The sequence below is a fragment of the Corythoichthys intestinalis genome, chromosome 15 (genome assembly GCF_030265065.1).
Source record: "Corythoichthys intestinalis isolate RoL2023-P3 chromosome 15, ASM3026506v1, whole genome shotgun sequence".
NCBI classification, from domain to species: domain Eukaryota; kingdom Metazoa; phylum Chordata; class Actinopteri; order Syngnathiformes; family Syngnathidae; genus Corythoichthys; species Corythoichthys intestinalis.
Genome location: NC_080409.1, coordinates 43,602,442 through 43,617,698, shown reverse-complemented (window position 1 = coordinate 43,617,698; position 15,257 = coordinate 43,602,442). Strand labels below are relative to the sequence as shown.

The window sequence follows — 15,257 nt, the reverse complement described above, 5'->3', positions numbered from 1 at the left end:
AAAAACAGGAGTGGAAACAAATGCACAAATCCCAATCCAACACCGTGCCAAAACTAAGGGCCGATAATATATTACGTTATCGGATTTATTGGGATGACATCATAATTCCTATTATCGGACCGATAATTATCGGACTCATAATTATCGTGTACCTCTAGTTCAGACCAAACCTACGCCCTTGATTCATGCCCAATATAAAAGGGTTGATGCCTCAAGGAACTATGGTGCAAAAATCTGAAGAGCTTCGCCACTGTGAAAAAGTGCTTTACAGCCATCTAGTGCTATATCGTATGTAAGGGGAATCAATTACTTTTCTCTATTCCTGGAATGGCTTGGTCTTTAACCCCTACGAATAGCGGTGAACACTGCACGTGTGTTGGAATCAATCGGTTTATACGTTGCAATTATTTGACTTGCAGACCCCCAGGGAACTTGCAATCCAAACTACAGTATAGCACTAGATACTATAAATGTTGAAATGTGAGGCAGTAAGAGGGGCTACTGTAGCCTACCTAAGCAGTCGGTACACTCTTATATATCAAAACACTTGATAAAATCAGTCCATTGGACTTTAATTAAAAAGTGAAGATTCTTATCTTTTCCCATCTTTTTCCATCTAGAGATTCGCTCAAATTTGCCTGACCTAGACACAGAGGAGAGATAGACTATTATGTGTCAGAGCGTCTGCCTGGAATCTCCTCCACATCCTCTCACGCTGCCTCTTGCATCCACATCTCCTCCCCCCACCGCTGCCTCTTTCCCCCTCTCTTATTTTTCACCCCCCACTCCTCCATCCTCTTGTCCATGTGAAACGCGCAACACGAATTGCCTGGCTGTGTGCGCGCTTCCAAACAGGAGAAGAGATTAAAAACAAAAGCGGGGGCACATGCTCAATGAGGAGGTGAAGGAGAAGGAGAAGAAGAAGAAGAAGAAGAGGAGGAGGAGCGTGAAACGCGCGCGCAGGCTTTTTTCATTGAGTGCCTTCGCCCTGAGCCGAGCAACAGCATGGATCTCTCCTTCATGGCCGCGCAGGTGAGTTTTGATGTTGGAACTTTCATTTAAAGGCTGTTTTTGTGCGGGAATGTAGGAGTTCACTGGCTTTAAAAAGCATTGATTATTTGAAATTGTATTGGGAAAACAACTTCAACCTACTTTAACAGTGATAGATATTTCCTATTGAGGTATTCCCCCCCCCAATGGTGGGAGTGAATTTCAGATCTGGTGATGACAACATGTGACGGGATGAGAAGTCGTGGGTTGAAGTTAGGGACTCATAACGGGGAGCCACATCATATTAATTTCGATTGGGACTCTTTTTAACATGAGCTAAACATGACGCTGAACAGGATAAGTAATGCAGAGAATTATTTGATGGACTAAATAAAAGTGAAAGAGAGGCTCGCTATGTACATTATAAGAATGTGACTGGTTGTTTGACTAAATGTTGCCCGTAACTGCTGGGCAATGAATGAGCATAGGCAGAATGGGATGGTTTATTTGCTAGCCAAAACAGCAGCACCTGTTAAGGCATGTAAACCATTAGGAAAACGTATAATTATCTAAAATGCGTGAAATCTGAGAAAAAGTTCACTGTTTCCAGATGTTAGTTCCCTAAAATCTATTTTGAGGATTATTATTATATTATTAAGAAGTGGATCGTCTCAATATCTTTACCGTAACTGATACGTTTTTACCATTAAAAAAAAAAAAAAAAAAAACATTTTTGTGATGAAATGTCACTTGTCAAATGTCAAACACCACTTCTCCTGATCCTAGTTGCTCATACATAGACTTCACTATCAGTTGACGGGTAGGGATGGGCGATACCAGTGATTTTGGATTCGATCCGATACCAAGTAATTCCAAGGCCAAATATTGCGATCCCGATCCGATATCGAAAGTTCATATTATCTATCTATCTATCTATCTATACATATATATATATATATATTTATATATATTAGGGCTGTCATAATTAGCGCGTTAACGAGCGGTAATACATTTTTTAATTGATCCCGTTAAAATATTTGACACAATTAACGAACAAATGCCCTGCTCAGACAGATTAGAATAACAGCACAGTGAAAGCTGTACTTGTTGTGTTTTTCGGAGTTTTGCCGCCCTATGCTGGTGCTTGGATTTTATAGGTTTCAGCACCCATGAGCATTGTGTAAGTAAGTTTATTTTTTGATTGAAAATTTTAAGCATTTTATTAAAACGAAAACATGAAGAGGGGTTTTAATATAAAATTTCTATAACTTGTACTAACATTTATCTTTTAAGAACTACAAGTCTTTCTATCCATGGATCGCTTTAACAGAATGTTAATAATGGTATTGCCATCTTGTTGATTTATTGTTATAATAAAGAAATACAGTACTTATGTACCGTATGTTGAATGTATATATCCATCTTGTGTCTTATCTTTCCATTCCAACAATAATTTACAGAAAAATATGGCATATTTTATAGATGGTTTGAATTGCGATTAATTGCGATTAATTACGATTAATTAATTTTAAAGCTGTAATTAACTCGATTAAAATTTTTAATCATTTGACACCCCTAATATATATATATATATATATATATATATATATATATATATATATATATATTTATACACAACCCTGCAGAGTTCTCAGCCATTCTGATGGTATATAATATACAACTACAGCAAGCACTCAAAAACTATTAAAAGTCTCTTTGTGTCAAATATGCATTGCAATGGAAAAACTGCTGCTTTTAATAACTAGCAAAGCAGTTTCCCTACAAACTCACAAACCAATCCATCAACAACAAAATCTGATTAGTCAGTCTCACTCTTTAACCATGACCCTTAAATTCATATGCACAGAACAGTTCCCTGATACACGTTGTATTTGATCAAATTTTAATCCACCTAAATTAAATATTTTTGATCTAATTAGAGAACGAATTAATAGTTGCATGTTACCGCCCTCTAATGATAGATCATTAAAAGCAAATCCAATAAACAATAGTCACTTGCCGGTTTTGAATTTTATTTTACTAACACAAGTTTCTAACAGATTTTGAAATATATGAAACAGACCTTTAACAAAATAAGAATAAATAGCAACAAACTCACGAAGCACTCGTGAGAGGGGTGGAGGAAAAGCATGCTGATCGACACAGGAAAGGGACGTAAATGGGGCCGGGAGCAGACGCTGGTGCACTGCTTATGTGCGTGCACTGCTTACGTGTGTGTAGAACGCGAAAGGGAAAAGTAGTACAAAAAGTGTGCACAAAAATATACCCAAAAAGTAGACAAAGAAAATATAATATATTAATTCCAAATATCGATACTTTTGCTTGGGGATCGATACCTAAAACTTAACGTGCTAGATCGAAATATCGATATTTTGGTATCGATCCGCCCATCCCTATTGGCGGGACACGGGGCCGATCCATAGGGGACCTATTTATTTTCAAAACCAAAGTCACTAGCGTCCTAACAACAAAACAGGCACCTGCCTTAGGCATATATGAGTCTCCATAAGCAGGGGCATCAAAAAATTTAAAGTCGTTCCATAACAAAACTTAAAATGTCCATAAAATTCTCAGATTTTATGCTAGCTGCACAAAAATCACCAAATGCAGAGATAATCACCTATATTTTCGGGATTAATGGCAATATTTAACATAACATATATAGGTTTTTGCCAGAAATAACGTTTTATTTTTTTATTTTTTTTTACAAAATCCAAAATGGCGGCCTTCACAAAACAAAGAGTTTTTTTAAGTTGAAAATTCTTGTAAATAAATGCTTAAATCGCGCAATGGCTATAGATATGAACGATAAACCGTCTAAAATCTCGGTTAAAAGCAAAAAAACGGGCAGTTATCGCTCAGTTTACGTAAATATTTCAAGCAAAAGTTACGGTATTGTGTAATCCTTTTTAAGTTGAAAATTCTTGTAAATATTTCCTAAATCGCCCAATTTCTATGTATATATATATGAACATAAAACAGTCTAGATTCTTGGTTAAAAGCAAAAAACGGGCAGTTATCATTCATTTAACGTAAATATTTCAAGCCAAAGTTACACTAATTTTGTCCATTGATTTTTTTTCACAACAATTCAAAGTGCATGCACGGTGCTTTTTAACATAATTAATTACCTTGAATCCTCGACCGAATCACTCTTGAGACACTCCTGCCTTCTTGTATGCAGTAAAACCTTCGTCCTGTTTCCACCTAAATCCGGCGTAAGAGTGCAGCGTATGTTTGAGTTTATCACAGTGAAAGCCAACTCAACAATCTACCTGGGTCGGCCCCCTACGGGAAGGCGTGGCGCAAATTCTGTAGGAGCTATCCTGTCAGCTGATGGTGGAGTCTATGCCTCATATTCACACATGGGCATGTTGAACCCAGTCAAACACTGTCGTTAGCCCAAACCGCGGCACCAACCAAAGCATGTAAAAGTTGTCACAGAATAATTAAAATGTTAATACAGCATGATGTAAACAGGGTAATTTTCTCTTACATTAAAAAAAAAAAGAATTTTGAATCCTACAGCTTATTTTTTATTAGACAGCAGCGTCACAAGACTGCCACAAGACCGTTATAATTATGAAATGACAAGCCGAAAGGAAAAATAGACGTGACTATCATGGGCATTAACGAATGCTTATAACAGATGCCATTCAGTGTCATCCGGCAAATTATGTCACTAACTCCATTTATGTCCAGCTTGGATTTTTTACATTACTTCAAAAGTAAGATAATTTGCCAGATGGCACAAAATGACATCTGTCATAAGCATGGCAGTGTCATGTCATAATTATGATGGTCATATGACAGTCTTGTGACGCCACTGTCATATAACGTGTTACCAAATACCATAACTAACAATTAATGAAACAACTGCAATAGAGCTGTCCCGACTAGTCGACGTTGTTGACGTCATTGATGACGTAAATGCTTTGACGGGCAAAACATACCGTCGACGGGTAATGACGGGTAAAAAAAAAATTACATGCGGATAAAGTTTAGAATGGCGGGCGCTCGCGATACATGCGGTTGTTACTGGCACCCTCAAGGGGGCCGCTGTTATTTCAATGTGACCGGGGTTGTCAGATTGAGCAAAGAGGAAGAAAGTGGGCGAGCGAGCGAGAGAGACGGAGCGAGATCGGTGAGTTGGAAAAGTGCGCGGGCAGCGCCGAGTTGAGTGGCTGGCTGCGTCCCCCACGTTTTTGTTTTGGTCAATAAAAGTATCCATAAAGAGCCATCCAACGCCTCGCGGTGTTTTTATCCACGCCGTCGCCTTCATGAGGAGGAAATCGGACGAACCGACGACAACGAGCCAAGTGAATCGCCGGTTCACTCCTCACTACGGCGAGGAGTTGAAAACACCGCCAATTGTTGAAAACACCGCCAATTACCAAAAAGGGCAGAATTGCTAACATGTGAAAGCGGCATAAAGCCAAAAAAGCAGACCAGAATAGCCAGAGCCTGGAATTATTTCAAGGAAAATATGGAGGGTGCCACTTTGTGTACTCTTTGCTAAGCTGAGCTCGCATACCATGGTAGCACGTCGGCTATGAACGAACACTTGAAGTGCCTTCACCCAAGTGTAATTTTCGAAAACAACAAGAAACAACAAGCTAGCGGATTGTAAGTCCATACAACTTTCACACGATTTTTTTTAATGGAAGTTGCCTTGATGTGCTTCAACGGGCATTTTTATTTAATAAAATAATTAATACATATATAATATAATTATATAATATATTTTTTTTAATTATTAAATTTATTAGGACCATGGAAGCTCCCACTTGGGGAACATATATACATATATCCTGTATACACATAATAAAAATATATATGGAAACAGCACTGTCCTGCTTACTGTAATCCATGACTATCCATATACTATAAAATTAATACTATATATTTTAGGGCTGTCAAAATTAACGGGTTAACGCGCGGTAATTAATTTTTTAAATTAATCACGTTAAAATATTTGACACAATTAATGCACATGTCCCGCTCAGACAGTATTCTGCCTTTTGGTAAGTTTTACAACAAGGGTTTATGTGCTGTCTAACAGCGAACTCTTGTGGTCGCTTTGCGACATGGTTTGTTTTCTTGCCAGTTCAATATGGCTGCACGACGTCTCTGTTGTGCTTATATGATCCTTGGACAAGATCTGTCCGTAAGTATGGTTGTTGTAAAGAATGTACATATTATGTTAATAAGCGAAATGTTATATTTTTTTGTATGAGACGCTTTTTGTTTATGTTTAGTTAACCTGTATAGCGTGCTAAGCTAACGTTGTTGCTAATGCAATGCTTGTGTACTTTTTTTTGTGTAGTTTTAGGACGGTCTAAAGAGGACAATGGTTTGAGGCCATTTTATTAATAAATCAGAAGAAGTCTGATTATTAAGGCGTCGTTCACTAGCCGTCTAGCTTTGGAAAAAGTAGACGCTTCGGAGTGAGGACAACATAGACAGATTTAAATAACAGTAGAGTAAAATGCCCACTACAGTCCTTATGTACCGTATGTTGAATGTATACAGTATATCCATCTTGTGTCTTATCTTTCCATTCCAACGATTTATTTTACAGAATATATATATAATTCACAGAAAAATATGGCATATTTTATAGATGGTTTGAATTGCGATTAATTAATTTTTAAGCTGTAATTAACTCGATTAAAAATTTTAATCGTTTGACAGCCCTAATATATTTAAATTTTGTTACTGTGGGTATGTGTGCCTTTCATTCAAAATAATTGTGGTAATATTTCAGTGTGCCCTCTACTTGATCTATTTTCAGGTTAAAACAAACAAAAGTTGAACAGTTTTTCCCATCCCCCAACAATGCGGAATGCTCACCAGAAAAACCATATGAACTCACACAAATTATTCTGAAAATGGTTGTCCGGGACATTGCAATTCATTTTAACATTTAGAACAATATAGACAATGACATACCACAAAAAGAGTAAGAATTGTTTTGACTCCTGTTAAAGAGGTGAAGTCACAGTGTTTCTGTTTACATTTTTTTGCACTAGTTAATGCCAGTAGCATTTGACCTCATTGTTTGTGATTTATTATTGGTATTTATGTTATTTATTTATACGTTAATAAAGAATTTAGGTGTTCCAAAATGTTTTTGTGAATTAATAAGCTTGAACAAAAATGTCATTATTAAAGTAGTAAAAAAACAAAAATAAATAAATAATTATTAGATTAGTCGACTAATCGTAAAAATAGTCGGCTGACTAATCGGGAGGAAATTAGTCGTTTGGGACAACCCTAAACTGGAACAGTAACTGAAGAAATAATTAGCACGGAATATGAATTTTGATTGTTACAGATTTCCATCTGTAGCATTGCAATGCCTGCTAGGAGGCATGTTGATGACAACAGTGTTTACAGCAGGTGTTTGATTAGGTGTGTTAAAGGAGGGTGACATGGAAAACAAGCTGGATAGCTGCTCTCGAGGACCAGGGTTGAAGACCCCTGCTTTACAGCCAATTGGTTCAAAGCTTCATGGTGGTTCATTTGGTCTCATGAGTCTTATGATGCCGCTGTCAAACAAAGTGTTACTGGTTATTATCTTATGGTGTAAATACCCCATAATACAGTGAGGATAGGTCCGGCTTATAGTCCAGTGCGGCTTATCTATGAACAAATGCCGTTTTTGTGTCAAATTTGGTGGGTGGCGGCTAAGAGTCAGGTGCGCCTTACAGTCCAAGAATAATGGTAGTATGAAAAGTTGTGCGTTCTGACTCCAAAACTTACAGAACACAATTGCCGATACAGAATGAGTCAAGAAAGTATTCGAACAAATCCAAACTAGGGATGCCCCGATCCAGGTTTTTGCACTTCCGATCCGATACCGATATTGTTTTGCACTTCCGATCCGATACCGATACTGGCCGATACCGATACCGGCCTATCTGAGCATGTGTTAAAGTTTAAAGTTATTTAGCCTCCTTACTTAGTTGTCAGACTCATGTTGAAAAGGGTTTTAGTACTCTTGATAACAACTAGCCAGCTGAATTAGGTGAGTTTGAATAACACACAATGGTTGGTAACAAGAAACTGACCTGTTTATTCAGTGACAAACACAAAACATTATAAATAACAAACAGAAATGGCATAGTCAGTCAGTAAAACGTGCAAATAATATTGTAAACTGTCAGTGGAAAATCCCACAAACTTCCCAAGCTATTAGATGCTTTTAATGTTTAGTGCATTAGTTACAAAAATTGTATAAAAAGCCTCTCAGGTTTAAATAATTGACTATTTCAGTATCAAGTTAACATTTTAAAACAGTAAATAAAATACTCAAGTCCCCATTCTGTATCAGCAGCTTTAAACTACATTCAATTAATTTAATTTTGCGAATCAACTGTTAAAGTTGTTAAAATTGCTCCCGTTATTCCATCATTTCCCTTCTGTCTACTTTTGACATGTGAAAGTTTTAAAACTGTTTTGAAGATAGATTCAAGTCAAGATTTTGCCGATTTAGGAGCGTTTTAGAGGAGGTCAAAATGTCTTTGGATGGCCAAAATAAAAAACACCTCGTCGCGATCAGCCATCTTTGTTGTTTACATTTGCTTGGAACGCTTTGAGGTCGGAACTGGTACCATCCGAGTGGGATAAATCCCACTTCTCTGGAATGCAGCATAAAAGTGTTGGATGGTGCGTCTTTACTCACGAGAGATAAATGCTCGTCATCCAGAATGAATTCTTCGGCAATGACTCTTGTTATTCCCTGGGCTTTGGGACTGTCGAGTGCCAGTTTGTCACGCATAGCAAAAGTTTCTGCCAGTGTTAGTTGCGTAGGACCTTTCTTTTTGTCTTCGGTTTTCTTAACATATTCCTCATATTGTTTGTGGTGGTATTTCGCTAAATGCTTGATTAGGTTGGTTGTATTAAAACTTCTTACATCTTTACCACCACGCTTGACTTTATTGTGGCATATGTTGCACTCTGCCTCTTCGTCTTTGTCGTCCTTTAAGGTGAAATGATCCCACATAGCTGACATTTTTACTGATAAAGTCTCTCGGTAAATTGGGAGACGGTAATGTAGTGTGTTGAAGGAGTGCCGTTAAATGCGGACCGGATTTTAGGGAAAACCGAAGCAAAAACTGGAATGGATTATGTATATCGGTGCGCTGGAAAACACGGACCGGATTTAAAAAAAAAAAAAAAAAAACTGGATCGGAATTTTTCCGTGTCGGCCGATCCGATACCGATGCGCATTTTTTTGCCCATATCGGCGTCCGATCCGATCCAAATATCGGATCGGGACATCTCTAATCCAAACCCTCACCAAGAACAGGCACTATTCACTTAACCTACAGTACTGTTGAGGAAAGAAACATCCCAAGCCACTATCAAGAATTACACTAGTAATTAAGAGCAAAACAAGTGACACTCAATTTTTCTAATTAAATGTTATTCACCATCGTCAAGTTCATACTGTGGTTATGTTGTAATTGGTTACGCGTAATTGATTTTAGTGCACAATATCACTGCTCTTGTGTGGTACAAATGTTTACAATTAGTTTCAAACAAGCTCCGAAAAATGGGGGACCTCATCCATTCCTTATATAGAGATGCAATGGACCAAGCCCTCATTGTCTCCCTACATCTCAGGATGAAAATGACGTGAGTAAGTACCTCCCATTCGCTAATTGTGCAAACTTTCCGTGAGTGAAATATCAAAAGCGATAAATTATTCACCTCACGACCGCACACACACACACCTACACACAAAATGTCTTCGAGCTGCTCGGCTTTGAAAAGGAAGAATAGCAAGAAGGACGGCTGGCAGCGATCTTGGAAGCAGAATTACCGAGGGGAATTTCTTCTAATCATATTCATAAACTGGTGGATGGTTGAGCATCATTGTGTGCAGTCACTCATTGGAGAGCCGCAGGTCGCCACCTTCTTCATTACGCACACTCATGCTTCATGACCTTGGAAGGCAATTATGAGGTACGAAAATGACCATTGATTAAAATAGGTCAAAGGCAAAGCACCAACAACTCTTTGTTTTAGTGAACAAAACAAACTCAGCAAAGAGTAACATCGACAAAAGCATTTGAATTACATACAGTACATAATAAACACTAACGGGGTAACTGTTCATCTATCATGCACAGTGTTGTCAGTAACGCGTAAGTTAGTAACGCGTTACTGTAATCTGATTACTTTTTTCAGTAACGAATAATCTAACGCGTTCATTTTTCTACACCAGTAATATTAGTTTCCTTAGTGTCTCTGCGTTACTATTTTTTCATTGCCTCATAACGTATGCAGAATGAAGAATATTGTAGTCATGTACGAAGAGCATTTTGAATAGAAAATGCTAAAATAAAAGGTTCCCGGTACGTGTTTCCATGACAACCTCTTAGCTATTTCCTGTTTTGGTCTCGCGTCACGTGTTGTGGGACTGAGGCGGGTGGACATTCGCGCCGAGTATTGAGACGTTGCGAGGGAATGTTGATCTGTGGATATCCATGAATGAAGGTGAGTATTTTTCCTTTATTCTGGAGGGTATCAGCAAAAGGTTGGACCCCCTACATGCGCAGCCGTTTCGTAGCTTTGCCGTAGCAGCGATGGGCAGTCATCGCTCCACGTTGGCAAGCTTTGTTTACATCATATGTGTGTTGCACATTAATGCCGTGAGGTGATGTGTTCGTTTAGCATCTGTGGGATGTGTTTTAAGTCCGACTGAGTGTAAAGTGCTTAGTTGCCGCCACGTTTTGTGGCCAAATTGACCCCGTGTGTGTTGAGAGGAGTACTTCCGGGTTGTTAATGTACACGGCTGCACGCGCATCCGCGCCCGCCACCACCTTTGTGTTTATTGCAATGTACAATCCACTTGTGTGTTGATTATTGTGCTGTCAGTTTGCATTGTTTTACATTGGCACTGATATGCTGTTAACCATAACCCGAAATTCAGAAGTTTTGACATTAGGCTTAATTTTACAGTTGGCGGGGTTTAATTGGTCGGTGGAGTTGATTTCAACAAATTTCAAAGCAGTTTGTCAGATATTTGTTAGTTTCAGGGCTCCGGAGTGGCTAAGCTAGAGCGAAATTCTGATATTCACCTTTAAATACAATCATCGGAAAGTCAATTACATGTGATGACATTTTTCTGTTGTCATTCTTATGTTGAGGCGGCAAAGGGAGAAAAATGGGTAAGAAGTAACTGATAGATTACTTTTAAAGTAACTTAGTTACTTTGATAATGAAGTAATCAGTATAGTAACTAGATTACTTTTTTGAGGCGTAATCAGTCAGTAATTAAATTACTTTTTCAAGTCATCTGTGACAACACTGATCATGCAGTGGTGGATGAAGTACTCACTTTTTTTTTTTTTTTACTTAAGTAAAAGTTCAGATACAGGTAGAACAATTACTTAAAAGTACAAAGTACTTGTTTTAAAATTTATTTTACAACTAAAAAGTATTTTCCCCCGATGCAAAGATGCAATACATACATATATACAGTATATATACCGTCCGTATTTTCGGACTTTAAGCCACTACTCTTTTGCCTCATTTTGAATCCTGTGGCTTATAGACCAGTGCGTCTTATTCGTTGATTTATTTGGGTTCATAGGTAACGCTTTATTTGACAGTGGTGTCATAAGACCGTCATAATAACGACATGACACTATCATGGCCATTACGGAATGCTTATGACAGATGTCATTAAGTGTAATCCAGCAAATTATGTCACTAACTCCATTTATGTTCAACTCGGATTTTTTACATCCATTCAAAAGTGAGATCATTTGCCAGATGACACTAAATGACATGTTATAAGCATTCAATAATGCTCATGACATTGTCATGTCATCATTATGATTGTCTTATGACAGTCTTATGGTGCCACTGTCAAATAAAGTGTTACCAAATACCATAACTAGCAATTAATGAAACAACTGGAACAGTAACTGAAGAAATAATTAGAACAGAACATGAATTTTGATTGTTATTTTACATCTGTGGCGCTGCAATGAATGCGAGGAGGCATTTTGGATGACAACAGTGTTAACAGCAGGTGGCAGCAGAGGTTGACTGTCTTCCCTAAGGGAGCTTTGATGGCTAAATGAAGCTTCTTGAAGCATTGAAGCTTTGCAGCAAATTGGTTCAAAGCTTCATGGTGGTTCATTTGGTCTTATGACAGTCTTATGATGCCACTGTCAAATAAAGTGTTACCAGTTAATATCGTTTGTTGTAAATATCCCATAATAAAATGAAAACAGCTGCGGCTCATAGCCTGGTGCGGGTTATCTATGAACAAATGTCGTTTTCGTTTGAAATTTGGTGGGTGGCGGCTTATAGTCCGGCCTTATAGTCATATAGTATTACGATCTGAGTCAGTATTCAAAGAAAGAAGTAGAAAATTCATCGATTGCTCAGTTTTATTTAAAGCTTATTAAAAACAGGCAATAAAATTGCACTGTAAACAGAAGCTTAACAAGCTCAAAAACTCAAAAATTTAGCTTAAAGCAACACTTGCAAACTTTTAAGTTTTGGTCGATTTTAGCGACGCCGGTGGCCAAAAGTGGAAGTGTTTTTCCTTAAGGAAGACTGTGTTTCCCATGAGGAACAGCACACACCCATAACGTGTCGAAAAATCATGATGGTCGCCTGCAGAAGGATGAAAAAAAACATTTTTGTTTCCAGCTGCTGTGTGAAGGATGAACTAAATGGCTATGTTTAGCCGTGTGGCTGCGATAACCAGTTGGTTGGTGGCATCCTTTTATCCTGGTAGCCACTTTTTTCCCCTCCTCGGACAAAACTTTTTGTCTCTGTTGCTCTGCCATATTTGCAGAATTCGCAGGAAAGTGTTAGCATCGACTTCCCTCTTTATAATGAATGTGGAAAGGGCGAAGTAATGTATGCTGTAAAGCAGTCAGCACATTTATAGTTTTTTTTGTGTGTGGCAGGGTTCTTGCCACCCTCCTCAAAGTTAATTAGTGCCGGTGAAAGCGATACAGACCCCTTCAAGATATAAAAGAGGTATCATTCAACTAGTTGTTAGTCGACATATCATCACAAATATTTTATAAAAGTTGAAAAGTTACCTAGTGTTGCTTTAATGGCGGATTTCCAGAAACTTTCCGGTACATACCGCCACCTACTGTACAAAAGTGTTGTGTTTTTTTTAGGGCTGTCAAAATTATCGCGTTAACGGGCGTTAATTAATTTTTTAAATTAATCACGTTAAAATATTTGACGCAATTAACGCACTAGGCCCGCTCAGACAGATTTAAATGTCAGTACAGTGAAAGGCCAACTTGTTAATTGTGTTTTATGGAGTTTTTCCGCCCTCTGCTGGCGCTTGGGTGTGACTTGCATATGTTATGTGGCGTAATGTCGCCCTCTGCTGGCGATTCAGTGCAGCTGATTATTTGGGTTTCGGCGCGCTTTTCTGACGTGATGATATGTCGACACGAACTCACACTAATAGACAGTGCTATTCAGACCAGCTAACGTCCGCATCCAGTATTCAGTGGCAGTTTTCATAGCCCCATCACACTGTTTGTGTCAAATACATGCATCGCTTGTGAGTTATATTCCTCCTTTGTTTATATTCATGAGCATTAGATAGTTATTGATGATGTGTATTAGAATTTGTTCACATATATGGTGAAATGCAGTTACATTGTTAGATAATTGTGAGCTAATTTGCTAGTGCTACTGCTCAAATGGACACGTGTGTACATTTTATGTTATTTTGTGATTTATGCAAGTTATTGACACATTGCCTTGTTATTTTCAGTTTTACAAAAATACAAGAAACGTGCTCCTGTCAAAAAGAGATGACTTCAGTAAAGCCCATGCAACTTTGCCACACCGTCTCATTTCTTTTTGGAACTTATGTTCGCTATCTGTCAATTTGTGTACTCACACACATTGAGGACAGAGTAGGGCTACTAGTTTATTTTTTGATTGAAAATTTTACAAATTTTATTAAAACGAAAACATTAAGAGGCGTTTTAATATAACATTTCTATAACTTGTACTAATATTCATCTTTTAAGAACTACAAGTCTTTCTATACATGGACCACTTTAACAGAATGTTAATGCCATCTTGTTGATTTATTGTTATAATAAACAAATACAGTCCTTATGTACCGTATGTTGAATGTATATATCCATCTTGTCTTATCTTTCCATTCCAGCAATAATTTACAGAAAAATATGGCATATTTTATAGATAGTTTGAATTGCGATTAATTGTGATTAATTACGATTCATTAATTTTTAAGCTGTAATTAACTCGATTAAAAATTTTAATCGTTTGACAGCCCTAGTTTTTTTCTATTGGTCAATAAATGTTCAGCTGTCTAATTTTGCTTGTACTTGTGATGCTGCCTCTAGTGCTCAGTTATGGTATAGTTGCACGGGGACTATCGATTGGGCCGGAGGCATGACATCAAAACTATGAATTCACAATGAGAAAAAAAAAGAAAACAAAAGTTAACGTTTAACGCAGGCGACAATTAGAAAGTCGTGGAGTAAAAAGTACGGATAACTACTGTAAAATGTAGTGAAGTAAAAGTAAAAAGTGCCTCTTCAGATTTGTATTCATGTAAAGTAAAGATGTACAAAAATGTAATTAATACAGTTACTTTGTCACATTCCACCACTGCTATCATGTTATCAAGAACAACTCTCACTGTTCCATTTGGTGGTGGGGTGCCACCGGTGTGATAAAATCAGTTTACAATCCTGCCGTGATGGTGTGCCAGAGTGGTCGCCACTGTCAGTGATCTGTAATTGCGTTGTTAAAAAATTGATGTGGGTCCTCTGTGGTGTTCAGTGTTGTTAGCTCGTCCCTAGAGTGGCAGGTGAGTTGGAGCCTATCCTACAGGACTGTATGGAAATAGGGTACATTCTAAACTGGTCTTGCTAGCCTCAAATACTGAAAGGAAGAAAAAAAAACAGGTGGTTGTCATGTTAACCCTTGTATTGTGTTTGGCTTAAAAATGGCCTGTTTTCAATGTTTAGGCATCTAAAAGTCAAATGTTGTTTTTACACACCCAAACTTTAAAATTGGCTAGTTTTGACCAGAAAACAATATACTTCAAAGGTTTAGTATTTTCAGTTAAATCACAAATCAAATTTGATCCACTACAAAAATATGGGCAGATTTCTAACATATTGCAAGGGTTTTTGCATCATAAAGAAAGAACTGTAAGAAAAATGAGTAAACTTTACTTATACAGTGGTACCTCTACAAAC

General features: G+C 37.7%; 1 protein-coding gene across 1 annotated transcript in view; it reads left to right on the top strand.

The window, feature by feature from the left end:
- Nucleotides 1-759: 759 nt before the first annotated feature.
- LOC130930751 (uncharacterized protein C14orf132) overlaps nucleotides 760-15,257 on the top strand; it is a 110,079-nt gene continuing 95,581 nt past the window's right edge. Inside the window, exon 1 of the mRNA XM_057858827.1 lies at nucleotides 760-1,032. Coding sequence (XP_057714810.1) covers nucleotides 1,006-1,032 — 27 coding nt within the window. The 5' untranslated portion in view covers nucleotides 760-1,005. The remainder of the gene's footprint in view (nucleotides 1,033-15,257) is intronic.